This window comes from Scyliorhinus torazame, chromosome 6 (genome assembly GCF_047496885.1).
Source record: "Scyliorhinus torazame isolate Kashiwa2021f chromosome 6, sScyTor2.1, whole genome shotgun sequence".
NCBI classification, from domain to species: Eukaryota; Metazoa; Chordata; class Chondrichthyes; order Carcharhiniformes; family Scyliorhinidae; genus Scyliorhinus; species Scyliorhinus torazame.
Window position 1 is genome coordinate 44898938 of NC_092712.1, and position 22231 is coordinate 44921168.

General features: G+C 52.0%; 1 protein-coding gene across 3 annotated transcripts in view; it reads right to left on the reverse strand.

Annotated features, from left to right (window-relative positions):
* LOC140424773 (5'-AMP-activated protein kinase subunit gamma-2-like) overlaps positions 1 to 22231 on the reverse strand; it is a 584455-nt gene that overhangs the window by 332173 nt on the left and 230051 nt on the right. For all 3 annotated transcript variants that reach the window (XM_072508165.1, XM_072508164.1, XM_072508167.1), the window contains exon 3: positions 9279 to 9555. In XM_072508165.1, the coding sequence (XP_072364266.1) occupies positions 9279 to 9555 (277 nt within the window). The remainder of the gene's footprint in view (positions 1 to 9278; positions 9556 to 22231) is intronic.

Sequence of the window (22231 nt, forward strand, 5' to 3'; positions counted from 1 at the left end):
TGTGGGGGACCCTCAGTCTCACTGAGAGATCGGGGCACCCTTTCAAAATGGCGGCATGATCTCTGAGGAGCCGGTCAGGCCATCGGGTCGAGCTCCTCAGAAAAATATTCAAAGTGTGGGCTAGCCCGGAGAAAAACTCCCCGAGCCCCCAAAAAGTGACAGTGGTTAGATAGAGGAGGGGAACTCGCCGACAGAGACAGGGAGGAGCACCCAGCTAAACCCACCTGAAATCACACTGAGAGGGCGGGATCACATTTTTAGCAAATCTGCATATTAGATTGAGGCAGCGAGTCTCACTTCGCTATGTAGATTCCCAAGGTACCCGAGGCGTGGGATCTATCGCCTTCGCCTCGGAGACCGCGAGCACCGTTCAGTACTGGTCTCCGCAAACAGGGACCAGACGTAACGTCACTCGTGGGGGTCTCCCAGGCACTGCCAAGCTGGCGTTTTTTGCATACCAATCGGGCCGGGGTTACCCTGCATGGGTGTTTGGAGGGATGCGGGAGGGGCCCCCGGGGACCTTCCCATAGTGGGTTGGGGTTTGGAGGGGGTCGGGGGTCACGTCAGGGGCTTTGGAAATTGGGGCGGCGCCACATAAAAATGGCATCCCGATCTCTCCCTTCACTGAGAAGCTCCGGCGAGCGGAAATCCTCAGAGCACAAAACGGAGCTATGTGCGGTCTCGGCCACGCGTTCCCTGCTAAGGCCCCCAATCTAACGTGAGTGGTGTTTTATAGTGTTGTGTTTCTTGGTACTGTGAGTGCCGGGAAAAACGTGGCTAAACGCACTCGCTATGTAACTTTGTTCCCATTTAGAGGTAGAGAGCAGATGCCGGGCATGTACCTCGTTTATGGGTTTGACGAACTGCTTGCGTAGGATCTCAACCGCCTCGTCATAAGTAGCCGCCTTCTCAATCGTGGCGGAGATTCTGTGACTCACCCGGGCGTGGAGTAGGCCCAGCTTGCGTGGCCCTAAGACAGGAGTCTCCGAGGAGTCCAGGTAGGTCTCGAAACAGCGGAGTCAGTACGTAAAAATTTATTTTGCCTCCGGTGTCCGTGCTTCCAGGTTGAGCTTCTCTGGCTAGAGACCTGCGTCCATCCTAACGTAGTTCATTATTAAATTGTAGTACCCTCAATAACGACGCAAGAGAGTAGAACGGTAAAGAAGGCTTTAATAAGCTGAGATCTAGCCTGATGCCGAGACGGGTGCTTACTGGGTGCCGCCTACAGAGTGGCCCCTTATATACGACTCCCTGATGGGCGGAGTCCCCCAGGCTTCCAAGTCCGGTCTTAAAGGGGACATCACCTTACATGATGATAAGGGTACAGTAACACAGTAACCATTCATCACAACGGAGCTATGTGCGGACTCGGCCACACGTTCCCGCTAAGGCCCCCGATCTAACGCGAGTGGTGTTTTATAGTGTGTTTCTTGGTACTGTGAGTGCCGGGAAACACGTGGCTAAACGCACTCGCTATGTGACTTTGTTCCCATTTAGTAAAATCGCGCCTGGAAAATTTTCCATTCGATCCCGCCCTTAGTGTTGTTCTCACCATAACAACACTGCACTGAGACCCAGACTGTGTATCAGTGATACATAAGCACGCTAGAGAAATTCCATCGGCAATACCTCTGACGGATCCCCCGGATTCAATGGAAAGACCATCGAACAAACGCTACAGTTGTTCTTGCAGCAGCCAGCTCCACTAGCATTCAGGCAAACACCCGCAAAATCAACTTGGATGGACTGAACACTGTGTCCCGTTGGCCATAAATCATCTCCACCACCAGGTCCTGTTGTCTCATCTCTCAAATAGCCATCGTTCCATAGGGTGGAGCAAGAAAATGGTTCAAAGACACTTGAAATGACCTTGAAGCACAGCAGCATTAACATTAATGATTGGGTGGAGGTTGCTGCCAACTCAATGGCACCAACTTGACCGTCAAGCTATATAATGTTTTCAGACACAGTGTCTTAATGATGAAGTGGAGCGGGGCCAGAAAAGGAAGCAAATCTTGCACTCTAGATCCCACTAGCTCATGGAACATCCTGTCCTTTGTATCCAAAGATCCCTGGGTCGGGAATCTGCCTGTTTAGTTACAGAGAGACTCATGGCAGAAACCTACATCCCTGAGTAGACGTCATTCTTGAATCGAGGGACATGCAGCAATCTGAAACATGCTCTTTCCTCTTTTTCTTACGTGTGGCACAGGAAGAACAATTGTGACCCAGGGAGGCTGATCAAGCAAACAGCTCACAGTACATTCCATGTCACTCACCCCAGAAACAACCAGCCCCACCCCTGCCGACCTGGATACATCCATCCCAGGAGATTTCCATGCTGAGGGACACATCAATGGGCACTGCGAGATAAACAGAGCAGGTTCAAGTGGTGAGATGGCAGAGGAGAGCCTCCTCATGTCAATCCTTGGCTGACACGTTCACGGAGTCACACTTTAGGATGCTTTCCCAGCGTCCAAGATTGCTGGGGCCATTTGAGGTTGTGCCAAGTGACTGCGACAGCATGTGTACCTGTCGTCTTCCCCCCCCTTTGAGTTTGGAACCGTTTTAGGGGTTTCTTGCAAAGTACGAATGTTAAGAGCTCATCACAGTGACTTTACTGTCATCAGACGTGGCGTTACTCAGCAACAGTAAGGTTGCAGGAGCATTAATGACAGTACTGCCCCTGAGGACAAAATCATCTGGATCCTCCTCCCCCACCTCATACTGCTGATTACACAGGTCAGAAAATGCCGTGGCCTGGCCATCTCAGAACCCAACTCATGTGGGTGGGGTCATTTCTTGGGAACATGAGTGAGCCATTCACCCCCTTGTCCCGTCCCACCATTCAGTTAGATCGGAGTTGACCTACGCCGTAACGCCTTAATCTGCCTCCATTCCACCGGCCACCTCAGCTCCTTTACAAACCATCTCTTTCCATACAAATCGGAACTGGGGGGTAGCTGTGAACTGGTTAATGCACCAATATTATACCTCATAACAGAAAGCAAGTCTGCAACAGGCAGGAAGCAAGGATTTAACCAGCTCCTCTTCAACCACTAAAGCAATTGTTATGTCAGAAACCCAGCTTGCACTCTCACCTTGTGGTTTGTTTGGTCTGTCCATCAATCCTTACATCTATAAAAAAAAACAGGGCTCGGATTCTGTTATTTGGTTTGCTCTGTTGCAAGCAGCCCTGTAATTTTTCAGACAGGAAACAAGAGATAGAAACTATACACCCAGTACGTTCTTGTGCAAAATGCCTCAATTCCATTCAGCTTTAAAAAAATGTTAATTGTTCACTTCCCAACGAAAAGCACATTCCATTGCTCTTTTTCTTAAACAAAATTTTCTTTAACAAAATCCCACGTACAATTATTTCCCCTTTAATTCCCACCGCATTTTATTTTCCACGGTATTTTATGTATTTTACCCACACTCCCTGTTCAGCGTGGGTTCAGACAAAACACCACATTCGAATCACAACACCCAAAGGCTGGATTCTCAAAGTCTATATCTGTATTCAAGGTCGAGTGATAATCAAGTTTAGCTACAAAACAAGATTGGGGCGATAGGGACCGTCCACACAATATTATCCAAACGTTCTCTCTCTGAGGGATAGACACAACCACTAGAGCTGTGGGTTGGGGGAGGAAATAGAGAGACGTGTGTGTGTGTTTGTGCGTGTGTGTGTGTGGATGCGCGTGTGTGGGCGTACGCAGAAACAGAAAATAGGAGCAGTAGTAAGCTAATAATAATAATATAATAATAATCGCTTATTGTCACAAGTAGGCTTCAATTAAGTTACTGTGAAAAGTCCCCTAGTCGCCACATTGCCTGTTCGGAAGGGCCAGTACAGGAATTGAACCCGCGCTGCTGGCATTGTTCTGCAATACAAGCCAGCTGTTTAGCCCATTGTGCTGAACCAGCTATTCATCCCCATGAATTTACTCCACCATTCAATCCTTTATCTCAATGCCATAACCCACTGTCATAATATACACCAGTATATCATGGTGCAGACACACACACTGATGGACACACAGCGGGACCAATCAACACCCCCAACACCGCAGCCAATCACCAGTTAGAGCACACGCACTATAAAGACAGAGGGCATCAGAGTTCCCGCTCATTCGGGATGCAGCCTCTCAGAAGGACAGAGCTTACAGCTTACAGCACAGATCTTCACCATGTACTGAGTGCATAGACTGGTTAGGACAGGCATAGGTCTTTAGTTTAATCTAACATCGTGTTAACCCACAGTGAAAGTATGTTCAACAGTTTCTAATTTAATAAAATAGTGTTGCACTATTTTAAGTGTTGGTGGCCTGTATGTGTTCCACGGATCCAGAGCACCCAACACATCACCCACCATCCCCCTCCCCAAACCCCTTGACGCCTTTAGTGTTCAGAAATCTAACTATTTCTTTCAGTGACTTGGCCTCCTTGCCTTCCATGGTAGAGAATTCCACACGTCCACCACAAAGAGGTGTCAAAGCTTTGACAAAGAGTCACCCAGACTCGAAATGTTAGCTCCCTTCTCTCGTCACAATGCTGTCAGACCCGCTGAAATTGTCGTAGGTTCTGGTTTTTTTCAAGATTCCAGCATCCGCAGTATTTTGTTATTATTTCGGTTCATCACATGTATTTAACCTGGGAAATGTCTCTCAATGTCCCTCCTAACTTTCTAAAAGTGGTTTTCCCCGTGCTCTAAAGATTATCCTGGGCTTCCACTCGACCCCCAGCAGAAACTAACAGGAAAATAAATTCACTGCACGCTAGCATTCCGTGACACTCTGCGCAGCAATGTGGTTTGCCCGAAAAAGAGACGAAGGACGTTGCCTTCAAACAACAGCTCCCCCATATGTTTAGTTTACACACACGGGGGATCCAGCAGCATGCGTGAAATCAACTTCCAAAGGGCCAACTTCAAAGCATCAGGATTACGAAGGCAGCAAGAAGATTGCTTTAAAAGGAACCGCACACTGCCTTATTCTCCATTCTCTGGGGGACGATCAATTGTCACATCAACCAAATATGGACAGAATGGTGAAGCTGGGACTATTGTCTAAAGAGCAGTGAGGTTCAATGGAAGATTTCGAGAAGCATTCAAATCATGTGGGATTTTGATAGAATAAATAAATAACAATTCTTTGCACTGATGGCGGAAGGGGAGGGGGTGGAACACACCCTTTTAAGATAATTGGCAAAAGAACCAGAGGAAATGAGGGAAAAGCAATTATTCAGTGAGTTGCTTTGGCCTGGAATGCTCAGCCTGCTGGAATAGCAGAAGCAGGTTCAGCAGAGCAGTTTTTTAAAAAATTGGTAAGACATGACCTTCCCCGTACAAAACCATACTGCCTGCAGTGTGTACCACTTTTTAAAAGTTCTTTCATGGGACGTGAGCAAGGCCGGCTGGCTAGATCAGCATACAATGCCCTCTAAAAGATGGTAGTGAGCCACCTTCTTGACCCACTGTAGGGCATGTTGTGTCGGTACACCTACAGTGCTGTTAGGGAGGGGGTTTGACGCACTGACACGATGTAATTCCAAGTCAGGACGGTGAGTGACCAGGAGGAGAACTTGCAGGTGTTGGTGTCCCCACGCTTCAGCTGGTCTTGTCCTTCTAGGTGGTAATGGTTGCGGGTTTGGAAGGCGCTGTCAAAGTCCCTTTGGCGAGCACGTGCAGTGCATCTTCCAGATGGTACACACTGCAGGCAGCATGGTTTTATACGGGGAAGGTCATGTCTCACCAATTTGACTGAGTTTTTTGAAGAGGTGACAAAGAAAATTGATGAGGATGTAGTTTATTTGGAGTTTAGTAAGGCGTTTGATGGCAGGCTGGTACAAAAATTTAAATCACATGGGATTCGGGGTGGCTGGCTAGATGGATAGAGAACTGGCTTGGTTATGGAAGACAGAGAGTAGCAGTAAAGGGTGTTTTTCAGAATGGAGATCTGTAGCTAGTGGTATTCTGTACGGATCAGTGCTGGGACCTCAGTTGTTTGTAGTGTATATAAATGACCTGGAGGAAAATGTGGGTGGTCTGATTTGTAAGTTTGCGGATGATTCGAAGATTGGCGGAGTTGCCGATAGTGCCGAGGATTCAACAGGATATAGATAGATTGGAGACTTGGGCAGAGAAATGGCAGATGGAGTTTAATCCAGATAAATGTGAGGTGGTGCATTTTGGAGGATGAAATATAGGTATGAATTATACTGTAAATGGCAGAGCCTTTCGGAACAATAACACACAGAGGGATCTGGGCGTGCAGGTCCACAGTTCCCTAAAAGTGGCAACACAGGTGGCCAAGGTGATTAAGAAGGCATATGGCATGCTTGCCTTCATCAGCTGGGGCATTGAGTACTGGGCTTGGGAAGTCATGTTGCAGCTATATAAAACCTTGGTTAGGCCACATTTGGAGTATTGCATGCAGTTCTGGTCACCACATTATCAGAAGGACGTGGACGTTTTGGAGAGAGTGCAAAGAAGATTCACCAGGATTTTGCCTGGTCTCGAGGATGTTGGCTATGGGCAGACGTTGAATAAACTAGGATTGTTTTCACTGGAAAGACGGAGGCTGAGGGGAGACAGAGGTCTACAAAATTCTGAGAGGCATAGACAGGGTGGAAAGTCAGAAGCTTTTTCCAAGGGTGGAAGTGTCAATTACAAGGGAGCACAGGTTCAATGTGAGAGGGGGAAAGTTTAAGGGAGATGTGAGGGGTAAGTTTTTCACGCAGAGAGTGGTGGGTGCCTGGAACGCGCTGCCAGAGGATGTGTTGGAAGCAGGCACATTAGCAACATTTACGAGGCATCTGGATGGGTACATGGATAGGGAGGAAATAGAGGGATACAGACCGAGTAAGGGGAGGCAGCGACGCAATGGAATTATCACTGGACTAATAATCGAGAGACCCAGAGTCATACACTGGGGACCTGGGTTCAAATCCCATCATGGCAGATGGTGAGATTTGAATTCAATAAAAAAATCTGGAATCAAAAATCTAAAAGTTGAATATAAACCATTGTAGATTGTCGTAAAAACACATTTGGTTCACTAATTTCCTTTATGGAAGGAAATTTGCCATCCTTACCTGGTCTGCCCTACATGTTACTCCAGACCCACAGCAATGTGTTGACTCTTAACCTCAGGGATGGGCATTAAATGCTGCCCAGCCAGCGACACCCACATCCCATAAATGAATAAAAAAAGTTAATTTTTTTTTTAGTTAGGGCAGGCTTGGAGGGCCGAAGGGCCTGTTCCTGTGCTGTGCTTTTCCTTATTCTTTGTTGTTTGCTGCCTCTGTGCATCGGAGGGATTGAATGTTTAAGGTGGAGGGCGGGGTGCCAATCAAGCGGGGCTGCTTTGTCCTTGATGGTGCTGAGCTTCCTGAGTGTAGATGCACTCATGCAGACAAATGGAGAGTTATTTTAAATAGTTATTTTAAAAGGGAATTGGATAAGTACGTCGAAAGGAAAACATTTGCAGGACTCTGGGGAAAGAACAGAGGAGTGGGCCTAACTGGTTCGCTCTATTCATGAGCCGACACAGCACAATGGGACAAATAGTTTTCTCCGGTGCTGTATAAGGATATTGAAAATAGGGCTGACTGGATCTTATGAGCCTGTCCCACAATCATGGTTAATCTCCTGCCTTAGCTCTTCCTATCCCTCAATTCCCTCAGAGATCAAGGGCGCGATTCTCCGACCCCCCACCGGGTCGGAGAATCGCCGGGGGCCGGCGTGAATCCCGGCCCCACCGTGTTGCAAATTCTCCACCACCGGAGATTCGGCGGGGGCGGGAATCGCGCCGCGCCGGACGGCGGTAATCCCCCGGCGATTCTCCGGTCCGCGATGGGCCGAAGTCCCGCCGCTGGCAACCCACGCCAGCCGGCGTGGATTGAACCACCTTTGGGACGGCGGGACACGGCGGTGCGGGCGGGCTCCGGGGTCCTGGGGGGGGCGCGGGGCGATTTGGCCCCGGGGGGTGCCCCCACGGTGGCCTGGCCCACGATCGGGGCCCACTGTTCCGCGGGCGGGCCTGTGCCGTGGGGGCACTCTTTTCCTTCGCCTTCGCCATGGTCTCCACCATAGCGGAGGCGGAAGAGACCCCCTCCACTGCGCATGCGCGGGGATGCCGTGAGCGGCCGCTGACGCTCCCGCACATGTGCCGCCCGGCAAAGTCAGTTTTGCGCCAGCTGGCGGGGCACCAAAGGCCTTTCCCGCCAGCTGGCGGGGCGGAAATCAGTCCGGCGCAGGCCTAGCCCCTCAAGGTGAGGGCTCGGCTTCTCAAGATGCGGAGAATTCCGCACCTTTGGGGCGGCGCGATGCCGGACTGATTCGCACCTTTTTTGCCGCCAGTCGGTGGACATCGCGCCGATATCGGAGAATCCGGCCCCAAATGCCTGTTTTCTCAGCCTTGAATACACTCAACAATGGAGGATGCACAATTTCCATCATCGCGAATTCCAAAGATTCACAACCTTTGAGTGAAGAAATTTCTCCCCGTCTCAGTACTAAATAATCGACCCCTTATTCTTAGACTGTGCCCCTGGGTTCTAGATTCCCCAACCAGGGGAACCAACCTTTCAGTGTTTACCCTTTCAAGCCCTTATAGACCTGTATTGCTTCAATAAGATCAACTTATATTCTTCTGAACTCCGCAGAGAATATACATCCAATTTACTCAGCCTCTCCATCGTAGGACTCATTTCAGGGACAATATGGAGACTCGGAGCGGAACCGCGCCCAAAGCAAGTATGAATCTATGGAATCTGAAATATCATTAGTGATGAAGGTTAGAGCCAAGAAAACTGACTGTGGACATGTGCCAATAGCAAGGTTGAGCATGTGCGTGAGAGTGTCTGTATGTGAGAGAGAGTGAGAGAGAGAAAGGATGTGTTTTAGAGTGGGTGTGTGTGAGAGAGTGAGAGAGAAATAGACTTTGTGTGTGAGAGCATGTGTGAGAGTGTGTGTGTGTGAGAGAGCGAGAGAGGGCATGTGCGTACGAGAGTGTGTGTGCATGAGAGAGAGAGAGAGCATGTGTCTGTGTAAGAGAGAGTGTATGTATGTGAGAGAGGGTGTGTGTGTGTGTGAGAGAGAGAGAGAGAGAAAGAGAGTATGTGTGTGTGTGCGTGTGAGTGTGAAAGAGAGAGGAGAGAGGGAAATGAGGAGAGAGAAAGAGAGAGAGAATTAGTGAGAGAAAGAGAGAGAGAATTAGTGAGAGAGAGAGAGACTCTTAATACCCATCCTGCTGTGCGAACAATTCTCTTACCTTTCCTGGATCTGGTGAAAAACTTCATTGAGACAGGCGAAGTAGAGGTGGAGCTGCCAGAGGAATCCTTTGAGGTTGAGCGGAAGATACCGCTGAAACTCATTCGTCGGGGAGACCTTGGCGAAGAGTCTTGTGGAAAGGGGAAGACCGTTTTTGGAGATCCAGGGCTTTGCTTTACCCTCACCGGAGCGGAGACGGGGCTGGACGGTCGGTTGTAAAAATTCCGGGAGAAGAATCCTTTGGAAGGGCTGCCGCTGGAATGGGAGCTGTCTTCTCCCTGTAGGTAGGAGCACAAATTAGGTCTCGGAGCATGAACGATAACATTAAAATCCATCGAAGAGGAAGCATTCTGATACATGCTTACTTTAAACATGCACTTTCGAAGGACAATTAATTCACGGAAAGCAACAAGAATGCAACAACAAAACCTCAGCCCAGCCCTTAATCAGATGACAGCTGACCAAGTCTCCAGTGATTTTGCGTAAATCGCAAGAACTGCCAAACAAAAAGAAAAATCATCCAAACAGATAACATGATTGCAACAATTATGGTGCGGCAGAATAAAATGTGGAGCTTTAGTGATTTCCTAATGGACTGATACTCTCAGGGAGGTCAAGGGCTTTCTGCAGCTCCTACAAAATGATATGGCATAGAAGGAGGCCATTCGGTCCACCGTTCCTTTACCAGCCCCCTTCTCATAGCCCTGAATTTTTATTTGCTTCAAGTATTTGAAGTCACTTAAACACCTTGGGTTGGATTTTCCGTCCAGTGACGTTGGAATCGCGCCAAAGGCTGAGACCGCCACCGGGCTCCCGGAGGAATGCCATGCTCCCGTACCTCGACACGGCATCAATGCATTCCACGCCACACGTACAGTAAACATTGTCAGTGTATCATGGACGGACCCGTCAAGGTATTCTCCGGGGCTCCCGTAATGCTCCGCCTCCGCCAGGAGGAATTACTTATACACATGTGGTTTAAAAATCAGGAAACAGGCGCAGTGGTTGCTGAGGGAGAGAGAGGACAGAGGCCATGTTCCCAGAGATGCGACCATGGGCTGCCAGTCCAGCCACTGGCGTGGTTGACTGAGGGGGGACGTCTGCCAGGGCCGGGGGGGGGAGTAATGGGGGGGTGACCAGGGGATAGGCCATGGTGTCGGTGTGATCCGCAGGACCGGGATGTCCAGGCACGGTCCGCCATTTCCATGGCCTGCAAGATAGCCACCTTGCTGCGCACCCCACTGACCACCCACCATGGCCATGGTTCCCACCCCCTTATCCCTAACTCCTCCCTCCATCCCCCAACCCCCCCTTCACCCCTAACCCCTCCCTCCACCGCACCAAACCCCCCTTACTCCCAACCCCTCCCTCCACCCCCCAACCCCCCCTTTACCCCTAACCCCTCCCTCCACCGCACCAAACCCACCTTACTCCCAATCCCTCCCTCCACCCCCCAACACCTCCCTTTACCCCCAACCCCTCCCACCAACCCCCTTACCCCCAACCCCTCCCTCCACCCCCCAACCCCCCTTTACCCCTAACCCCTCCCTACACTGCACCAAACCCCCCCTTACTCCCAACCCCTCCCTCCACCCCCCAACACCCCCCTTACCCCCAACCCCTCCCTCCACCCCCCAACACCCCCCTTACCCCCAACCCCTCCCTCCTCCCCCCAACCCCCCTTTACCCCTGACCCCTCCTTCCACTGCACCAAACCCCCCTTACTCCCAACCCCTCCCTCCACCCCACCAACACCCCCCAACCCCTCCCTCCACCCCACCAACACCCCCCTTACCCCCACCCCCTCCCACCATCCCACCAACACCTCCCTTACCCCAACCCCTCCCACCACCCCCCTTACCCGTAACCCCTCCCTCCACCCCACCAAATCCCCCCCCCCCCCCCCCACCTCCAACCACCCAGGTGCAGTCCGGGGCCACTGTGCAGCCCGTTGGACCTGGTTGGACAAGGGGGTACGCACCATGCTAACATGTCTGTCTTTCACTCCTGCAGACAATGGATTTCGGACCAGTATTGGTGGCCATTATCCTAGTAGCTACAGCCCTGAGCCTGTACGAGCAGGAGCTGCTCGGGAAGGACCCTACAGCAGGACACCTGCTCCCACTGACCATCAAGGTGACGGTCGCCCTGAACTATTTTGCCACGGGACCATTCCAGGTGTCGAGTGAGGACCTGTCTAGGATCTCGCAGACCTCGGTGCACAGGTATATCCGCACATCATGGCGGCTCTATATTCCACATCATCGGGATGCCCCAGGTCCAGGGAGTTATCAACGTGACGCATGTCCCCCTATGAGCTCTGACCCATAGAGGGTGGTTTCACAAACCGAAAAGGGACGCCACTCTATGAACGTGCAGCTGATGTGCGACCACGAGATCCGTCACAAGACCACATCTGTGCCCCATACCAGGCAGTGTGCACGGCACGTTCTTCCTGGCGCACTCGGCCGTTCATGGCACCTTTGAGGTGCTCCCCCGGGTGAGGGGTTATCGCTGCGGCCATTTGATTTTGATTTGATTGATTGTCACATGTACCGGAGTACAATGAAAAGTTTTCTGCGGCCGAAGGAAGGCACACAGTATGTACACAGTCACCCTGAGGAGGTTGTGCAGCTGACCGGGCCTGGTGGCAAGGCCCATGGCACTCACGGGCCTTTGCCACCTGCAGCCGGGACCGCTGTGCGGCGGCGGGTGGCAACCTCCTTCCCACCCCGGGGAACAGGGTGCCCCGCCCCTCCTCCACGGCGTCCAGCAGGGTCTCCAGCTCTGCATCTGCGGACCAGGGTGCCGCCCTTCGGGCTGCCATCTTATTGGCTGGGATGAGTGTGTGTGGGGAGCAGAGGAGAGCTGATATGTGACTGCAGCTTGTCAGCCTCTCGAGTGCCAATCCTGACCCCGGTGAATCGGACACCATTTTTCATTGGAATTGCTCTAGTTCCAGGTGGTGGTGCTGGTCCATTAACGGATCCTGAATTGCTCCAGGAATAAAATCCCCCACCAATATAAATTCCAGCATCCGTACTTAGTCTCTGAAACAGGGAATCCAGCCCCTTGTGTATTCAATGGATCCATTTCAGGCAATAATGGCTCGACTCGGGATGTGGTGTGGCTGGTAACTCTCTCTCGAGGCTCGCTACACCTTGCAAAATCTAATAGGATATCACGAGACATTGCAATCTGGATCCCAACCTGAATGTGCATATTTAAGTGTACAGTTAGGCAAACGTACATATAGCTCCGCCAGAGCTCACCAGCCCCTGGGATCTAATGGCCTCACCGAGGAGACAACAGCCGAGCCCTGTTCAGCAGGTGCCCCCACGGTGGCCTGGCCCGCGATCGGGGCCCACCGATCCGCGGGCGGGCCTGTGCCGTGGGGGCACTCTTTCCCTTCCGCCTCCGCCACGGTCTCCACCATGGTGGAGGCGGAAGAGACTCCCTCCACTGCGCATGCGTGGGAAACTGTCAGCGGCCGCTGACGCTCCCGCGCATGCGCCGCCCGGGGTTGTCATTTCCGCGCCAGCTGGCGGGGCACCAAAGGCCGTTTCCGCCAGCTGGCGGGGCGGAAATTCCTCCGGCGTCGGCCTAGCCCCTCAATGTTGGGGCTCGGCCCCCAAAGATGCGGAGCATTCCGCACCTTTGGGGCGGCGCGATGCCCGTCTGATTGGCGCCGTTTTGGGCGCCAGTCGGCGGACATCGCGCCGTTTCGGGAGAATTTTGCCCATGATACCAGAATGGAGCTCCTCGACTGAATGGCCCCTTTCTGTGCTGTGAACAATTTGCCCTTTTAAAAATAATCTTTATTTGTGTCACAAGTAGGCTTACATTTACTCTGCAGTGAAGTTACTGTGAGAAGCCCCTAGACGCCACACTCCAGCACCTGCTCGGGGACACTGAAGGAGAATTCAGAATGTCCAAATTACCTAACAAGCACGTCTTTCGGGACTTGTGGGAGGAAACCGGAGCACCCGGAGGAAACCCACGCAGACACGGGGAGAACGTGCAGACTCCGCACAGACAGTGACCCAAGCCGGGAATCGAATCTAGGTCCCTGGTGCTGTGAAGCAACAGTGCTAACCACTGTGCAGCCATGCAGCCCATGTCTGTGGTGAAATTTCAGGTTGTGGTCGTCTTAGGCAATCAATCTGGTGGGTTAAACATCAGACGCATCCTAAAGCAGATTCCAAGTCTGGAGTGGGGTCCACGCTACATTATTTTAAATTTCCATTTTAATAAATTTAGAGTACCCAATTCATTTTTTTCCAATTAAGGGGCAATTTAACGTGGCCAATCCCCCTACCCTGCACATCTTTGGGTTGTGGGGGTGAAACCCACATAAACACGTGGAGAATGTGCAAACTCCACAGGGACAGTGACCCAGAGCCGGGATCGAACCTGGGACCTCGGCGCCGTGAGGCAGCAGTGCTAACCACTGCGCCACCGTGGTGCCCTCACGCTACATTATTGATCGGAGGTAGGATGGCAGTCACACTTTACCACAGCTTCAAAGGCACTGGTGGAGGCAGGAATAAAGTCAGCCCTAATTCCTGTGCCTGATTGCCATCTGACTGGAGGCTACAGGTGCTCAGATGTCCGTGACTTGGCTTAAATCACCATTAAGCGAGGGGAAGGGGTACCAATCTAAGACTGGTTTGAATCTCAAGTCAAGTGAATTTCAGATAATACACATACAGACCAACTTCAAAGACGCAGTTGGAAGTTAAATACACAAAGATCTCAAACAGAAAGTCTCAGCTGGAAATCAAGCTGGTAGAAATATATTTTGTCAAAATACAGCTTGAAGATTCACCTTCACCATCGTTTCACACAAAAGGAATTGAAGCGCTTTTTGTCTGGTTCAGCTGTGGGCTCAGTGGGGTGGCCCTCTCACTTCTGAGGCAGACGACTGTGGGCTTAACACCCAATCCGGGAATGTCAACACATCATCCAGGCTGACGACTTTGGTGCTGGCAAGACTTAAACCGAGGTCCGACCCGACCTCTCAGGTGAACGTGAAATATCCCAAAGGCAACCATGTCAAAGAACGGTAGGGAAGCTCTCCTGGTGTCACGGCCAAGGTTATTCCTCAACCAATTTTTTTTTTTAAAGCATATTTATTAGCTTTTCGCTCTGTTGCAGTTCCGTACAGCGCAGCCAATGTGGAAGTGTTGCAAGTGTTAAAAGGTGCTACATAAATTCAGGTTATTTCTTCAAGACTGCAGTGGCTGACATATTTGCAAGATGCATGCAGTGCTGAGGGTAAGTGAGAGCCAGCCCAGATGGTGTGGGACTGGAGCCACTGAGAGGCCAGACTGTATTTTAATAACATGGAATTCAGATTCGGAAACTTGAGGTGGTGAATATTTTCTAAGTTCTTAGCCGATCCGAGGAAGGGGCCCCAACTTTTGCCTTTGATTAACCAGCTCGTTATTTTTTGTTGTGTGTGCCGTTTTGAGTCACTCCCTCGGGCAAACCAGCTTTCTTTCCCTTCCAAGCTGGGTTCTGTTTTCACCTGGCCAATTGCTACGCATTTAGCCGAGTGCCCAGGACCTGGAGCAAAGTCCATCTCTACCTGCCCTTAACTTGTGTCTCAGTATTTGTCCTGCTACCTTCAACTCGGGGGGGGGGGGGGGGGGGGGGGGGCGTAGAGTAAACACACCTCACTGGATAACAGCCTCTGTTCTAACATTTCTGGTTTAAACAGTAAACACCTACTGTGAAACAGGAAGAGAAAACATAAGAGTCGCTGAACCATCCTGAGATGTGACAGGAAAATAATAGTTGTTTCTGCTGCTTTGAGCTGCAGTAGGAACTAAGCCAAATACAACATTCCTGAATATTAACCTTTCATGTGGAAGCGTATTACCTCCTGTGACCCTCCTTTTTTTGTCCACTAGCTGAGTTTTTCCATGCCCTCCACCGCCCGCCCAAACCGACCAGTTTCTTTGGCTTTTCTCCTATCTCCCCATAGGCCCTCTCTGAGACTCACTTCCCGCTCCCTCAAACCTATTCTCAGTCAGCTGCTGAACACCCAACTTCCTGTCCTGGCCCTCACCCTAGCTGATGAAGGGCTTCCTCTCCTGAACCACTCTCCTCCTCCTTTTCGGGCCTGCTGTCCTAACCCTCCACCTCCCCACAAGCCCACCCTTGAACCCTCTTGTCCTTGCAACTTGTCACTCGTCCTCAATCTCCATTTCCTCTACACGGCCCTTCAACGTGTTCCTGCCTCCCAACTCCGTCCCCCATCTTTCTTCCAGCTCCGTGTCTTTATCTCTCCCATTGGGTTTCCATCCCTTCCGCAGCGCCGATCAAAGCCACTAATGCCACCCCCTGTGACTTTGATTGAGATGCAACATTGTTCTTCATCCCGTGTACAGCCTTTGACGCAGCTGAGCACGCCATCCTCCTCGGAATCCTGTACTCTGTGATCCAGCTCAGTCAGATTCCTCCTCCTCTCTTGGTTCCACTCTTACCTATCCACTTGTCGCAAGAGAACCTCCTCCAATGGTTCTCTTCTCACCCCAGACAACTGATCTTGCTATAGTTTGTTTCCCCAAGTATTTATCCAATGTTTTCTGATTGAATCTGTATCCACCACAATATCAGTGAGGGGCGTGCATTCCAAATCCACACAACACTTTGTGTAAAAGCTTTTCCTCACGTACAAGGGGCGGGATGCTCCGACCCCCCGCCGGGTTGGAGAATCGCCGGGGGCTGGCGTGAATCCCGCCCCCGCCGGTTGCCGAATTCTCCAGCACCGGATATTCGGCGGGGGCGGGAATCGCGCAGCGCCGGTTGGCGAGCCCCCCAGGGGGGCGGGATTCTCCGATATTGGCGCGATGTCCGCTGACCGGCTCCAAAAACGGCACAAATCAGTCCGGCATCGCGCTGCCCCAAAGGTGCGGATGTCTCCACATCTTGAGCGGCCGAGCCTTCACCTTGAGTGGCTAGGCCCGAGCCGGACTGATTTCCGCCCCGCCAGCCGGCGGGAAAGGCCTTTGGTACCCTGCCAGCTGGCGCAAAACTGACTTTGCCGGGCGGCGCATGCGCGGGAGCGTCAGCGGCCGCTCACGGCATCCCCGCGCGGGCGAAGTGCAGGGGGTCGCTTCCGCCTCCGCCATGGTGGAGACCATGGCGAAGGCGGAAGGAAAAGAGTGCCCCCACGGCACAGGCCCGCCCGTGGATTGGTGGGCCCCGATCACGGGCCAGGCCACCGTGGGGGCACCCCCTGGGGCCAGATCGCCCCGCGCCCCCCCCAGGACCCCGGAGCCCGCCCGCGCCGCCGTGTCCCGCTGTCCCAAAGGTGGTTCAATCCACGCCGGCTGGCGAGGGTTGACAGCGGCGGGGCTTTGGCCCATCGCAGACCGGAGAATCGCCGGGGGATTCCCCCCGACCGGCGCGGCTCGATTCCCGCCGGCCCCCGGCGATTCTCTGACCCGCTGGGGGGGTCGGTGAATCGCGCCAATGGTCTCTGGTTCTATTGAAAATCAAGAAGGTAAATCTGAGCCATCTTGTATCAATCCTTCAGCCATTCGAAAGCAGCTTCTATTTCATTCTCACTAAATCCTTCAAACTTTTACTACACACCTCCATCAAATCCCCTCAGGCTTCTTGGTTCTTAGGAGATTCCCCCCCCCCCCCTCTCCCCCCCGGCCTCTCTGGAATCCCTCATCCCTGGAGCCATTTTATTAAATCTCTCCTGGACGCTCTGCAAAATCTCCACATCCTTCTGGTGTCCAGAAAACTGTCAGCTGTGGTCACAATCGGGTTTTACAGGGTTCAGCATAGATTCTTCACTTCTGTACTCCATGCTTCTATTTCTAAAGCCCATCGAAAGCTCAGGGGCATGATCCACTGGCTGGGTTCTGCCGGAATCGGGATGTGACAAAGAATTGGCAAGTCATGTTGCAGCTGTATAGAACCTTAGTTCGGCCACACTTGGAGTATAGTGTTCAATTCTGGTCGCCACACTACCAGAAGGATGTGGAGGCTTTAGAGAGGGTGCAGAAGAGATTTACCAGAATGTTGCCTGGTATGGAGGGCAGTAGCTATGAGGAGCGATTGAATAAACTCGGTTTGTTCTCACTGGAACGACGGAGGTTGAGGGGCGACCTGATAGAGGTCTACAAAATTATGAGGGGCATAGACAGAGTGGATAGTCAGAGGCTTTTCCCCAGGGTAGAGGGGTCAATTACTAGGGGGCATAGGTTTAAGGTGCGAGGGGCAAGGTTTAGAGTAGATGTACGAGGCAAGTTTTTTACACAGAGGGTAGTGGGTGCCTGGAACTCGCTGCCGGAGGAGATGGTGGAAGCAGGGACGATAGTGACATTTAAGGGGCATCTTGACAAATACATGAATAGGATGGGAATAGAGGGATACGGACCCAGGAAGTGTAGAAGATTGTAGTTTAGTCGGGCAGTATGGTCGGCACGGGTTTGGAGGGCCGAAGGGCCTGTTCCTGGGCTGTACTTTTCTTTGTTCTTTATTCTTTGTGACGTGGCTGGTAGATCCCGGGAGAGGCATCTTCCGGGATTTACTCGGCTCGCCACGTCTAGTGAGATCTCATGGAATCTCGCAACATGTCGCGATCTGGATCCCTCCCATTCTGCATATTAATGTTTTGCAGTCAGGCACACTTTAATATGCACTCGCGGTGTTACCCAACGGATCGAACCCCTTTGCCTTGGAGATCCCAAGCGAGCACCTGTTAGCACTGGCAACCAGGTGTACCGGCACTTGTGGGAGTCTCCCAAGGCATCGGGGGTCCTGGGTGGTTGGGCTCTGGGCAACCTAGCACCTCTGATGCCATATCAGCACACTGGCACTACCAGCCTGGCACCCTGGCATTGCCACATGGGTGCTACCCTAGCACTGCCAGGGTGCCCATGTGGCAATGCCAGGCAGGCAGGGTTCGCACCAGAGTGGCAGTGCCTGGGTGGCATTTTGTCCATGCCGGGGATTGGTACCCTGCCCTTATTAGGTGGGATGCGGGCAGCTTGATGACCCCCTTATGGGGTGTTGAGGGGGTCCAGGGGTCACGTCGGGGGGGCTTAAGGTCAGATCTCTTCCTGCACTGAGGAGCTCCGCTCGCCAAATGAGACTAAGTGCGGCCTTAGCTGAAACCCCAAAATAAAACAGAATCCCAATAGAAAGTGGGGCCTTTCTCGGTGCTGCGAACCTCGGGAAACAGTTGGCTAAACATGCTTGACGCGGGACTTTGTTTCATTTCCGTTAGATCAACCCCAGTTTCAGTATGATACACTTTACAACCATGGTTCTGTCAATTACATACAGCTTAAGTCGTTCATGTGGTGCAAACAGTTTTGCTTTTTTCAACCTAATTCTATACAATATCCAGAACAGGGGGCGTCATTCTCCGACCCCCCGCCGGGTCGGAGAATCGCCGGGGGCTGCCGTGAATCCTGCCCCCGCCGGTTGCCGAAGTCTACGGTACCGGAGATTCGGCGGGGGCGGGAATCGCGCCGCACCGGATGGCGGGCCCCCCCGCTCGATTCTCCGGCCCGGATGGGCCGAAGTCCCGCCGATAAATTGCCTGTCCCGCCGGCGTAAATTAAAGTACCTTTCTTACCGGCGGGACAAGGGGGCATGGGCGGGCTCCGGGGTCCTGGGGGGGGCGCGGGGCAATCTGGCCCCGGGGGGTGCCCCCACGGTGGCCTGGCCCGCGATCAGGGCCCACCAATCCGCGGGCGGGCCTGTGCCGTGGGGGCACTCTTTTCCTTCCGCCTCCGCCACGGTCTCCACCATGGCGGAGGCGGAAGAGACCCCCTCCACTGTGCATGTGCGGGGATGCCGTGAGCTGACGCTCCCGCGCATGCGCCGCACGGCAAAGTCATTTCCGCGCCAGCTGGCGGGGCACCAAAGGCCTTTCCCGCCAGCTGGCGGGGCGGAAATCAGTCCGGCGCGGGCCTAGCCCCTCAAGGTGAGGGCTCGGTCCCTCAAGATGTGGAGAATTCCGCACCTTTGGGGCGGCGCGATGCCGGACTGATTGTGCCGTTTTTGGCGCCGGTCGGCGGACATCGCGGCGACTGCGGAGAATCCCGCCCCTGATCCTATACAATATCCAACAGGCTTGAACCTCAAGCACCACAGACAATAATACCATGCGCAAATGAGAATATCTTGAACTCTCAGTAATATATTCGATTGGTGTATGATTCCTGGTTTCAGTTACATACGAACTTGGAGCAGGAGTGGAGCACTCAGCCATTCAACACTGCTCCACCATTCAATAAGAACCTGGCTGATCTGATTGTAACCTCAACTCCACATTCACGCCTTTCCCCCAGTAACCTTTCACCACTTTCCTTATCAAGAATCTGCCTGTTGCTATGTTAAAAATATTCAAAGGCTCTGCTTTAACTGCCGAATGAGTTAGAGAGGCACTCAACGCTCAGAGAAAAACATTTCTCCTCATCTCTGTGCTAAATAGGTGACCCCTTATTTTTAAATAGTGGCCCCTAGTCTTGGACCTACTCTTCTCTCCCTCAAACTGAATGTGAAATTCAATTATATTATGATCGCTGCTGCGTATGAGGTAACTGATTGATCCTATCTTGTTGCACAATACCAAGTCTAGTATAGCCTGCTGGCTGATTGGTAACAGAACTGGCGATTCTAAAACGCTATCCCGAAAACATTCTGTGACTTCCTCATCGAGATTACCTTTGGTCATCTGATTTTTTCAGTCTATATGCAAATGAAAACCTCCCATGTTTATCAGTGTACCTTTCTGACAAGCTCCCAGTATTTCCTTCTTTATACTCTGTCCTTCTGTATGGTTATTGTTAGGGGACCTGTACACAATCCCATAAGTGAATTCTTACCTTTTGTCTTTTCTCTTCCCTCATAATAATAATCTTTATTAGTATCACAAGTAGGCTTCCATTAACACTGCAATTAAGTTATTGCAAAAATCCCCTAGTCACCACACTCCAACGCATGTTCGGGTACACTGTGGGAGAATTCAGAACGTCCAATTCACCCAACAGCACGTCCTTCGAGACTTGTGGGAGGAAACCGGAGCACCCGTAGGAAACCCACGCAGACATGGGAAGAACGTGCTAACTTCGCACAGACAGTGATACAAGCTGGGAATCGAACCCGGGTTCATGGCGCTGTGAAGCAACAGTGCTAACCACTGTGCTACCATGCTGCCCAAACCGTTTCTACATCCTGGTTTCCTGAACTTAGGTCATCCCTTTCTATTGTGTGAATACGATCATTAATTAACAGAGCCACCCCTCCACCTCTTTCTAGCTTCTTGTTCTGCTGAAATGTGATGTGTCTTGAATATTCAGGTCCCAAATTATGCCATTCTGTAGCCATGTCTGTATAATGGCTATCAAATTGTGATTATTTATTTCTATTTGTGTGATCAGTTCATCTGTTTTGTATGCTAGGTGCATTCAGATACAGAGCCTTTAATTTTCTCCCTTTTATTATTTTTGTAGTGTGGTAATACCAGGAATTGCAGTACCTGAGAGGTGAATGACCATTGGCTAGACCGAGGGGTCTACCATTGGATGATGTACATAGCCCCGCCCTGAGAGGCGGGGTATAAGAACCGATGCCGCCCCAGCAGCCTTCACTTTCTGTATCACCGCTGCTGGGTACAGTTCTAGCTGATTAAAGCCGATTAGATATGACTCCTCTTTGTCTCGAGAGTATTGATTGTGCATCAATTTAATCAGCTAGTACTTTTGAAGGATGGATCTCCGCATCAAGCCGGCGTGCCTTCAGCTCAGCCCTCACGCAGAAAACTCCGCCGCGATTTTTAAGCATTGGCTGGCGTGCTTTCAAAGCTACCTCGATACGGCTGCCGACACCCCCACGGAAAGGCAGAAGATACACCTCCTACGCTCGCGGGTCAGCCCGGCGATCTACCCCCTGATCGAAGGGGCAGCGAACTATGCTGCAGCCATGGAGCTGCTAGAAGGACATTACCTTCGTCCACTGAACCAGGTCTACGCCCGTCACCTGCTGGCAACGAGACGACAGAGCCCAGATGAGACACTCGAAGACTTCTACCGGGCACTGATAGTGCTGGGCCAAAACTCACCCCGGATTGCAAATCCGTCGCCACCAGGAGCAGACGGTACAGCGCCCAGGACCGGACCTTCATCAAGTCCGAGGTCCAAAGGCTGCTGAAGGAAGGGGTCATCAAAGCAAGCAACAGCCCCTGGAGGGCTCAAATAGTGGTGGTAAAGACCGGGGAGAAACATAAGATGGTCATCGACTATAGCCAGACCATCAATCGGTTTACGCAACTGGACGCGTACCCTCTTCCTCGTATTGCCGACCTGGTAAACAGGATTGCGCAATACAAGGTCTTCTCCACGGTGGATCTCAAGTCCGCCTACCACCAGCTACCCCTCCGTAATAGTGACCGCCAGTACACTGCCTTCGAAGCAGATGGGCAGCTCTACCACTTTTTAAGGGTTCCCTTCGGTGTCACGAACGGGGTCTCGGTCTTCCAGCGTGGGATGGACCGAATGGTTGACCGGTACGGCTTACGCGCAATGTTCCCGTATCTCGATAACGTCACCATCTGCGGCCATGATCAGCAGGACCACGACACCAACCTCCGTAAATTTCTCCAGACCGCGCACCTCCTTAATCTGACCTACAATAAGGAGAAGTGCGTGTTTAGCACCGACCGTCTAGCCATCCTAGGCTACGTAGTGCGAAATGGAGTCATAGGCCCCGACCCCGAACGCATGCGACCCCTCATGGAGTTCCCCCTCCCTCACTGCCCCAAGGCCCTAAAGTGCTGCCTCGGCTTCTTTAGCTACTATGCACAATGGGTTCCTAATTACGCCGACAAGGCTCGACCCCTGATCCAATCCACAATCCTCCCCCTGTCGACGGAGGCCTGCCAGGCCTTCTGCCGCATCAAAGCGCACATCGCAAAAGCCA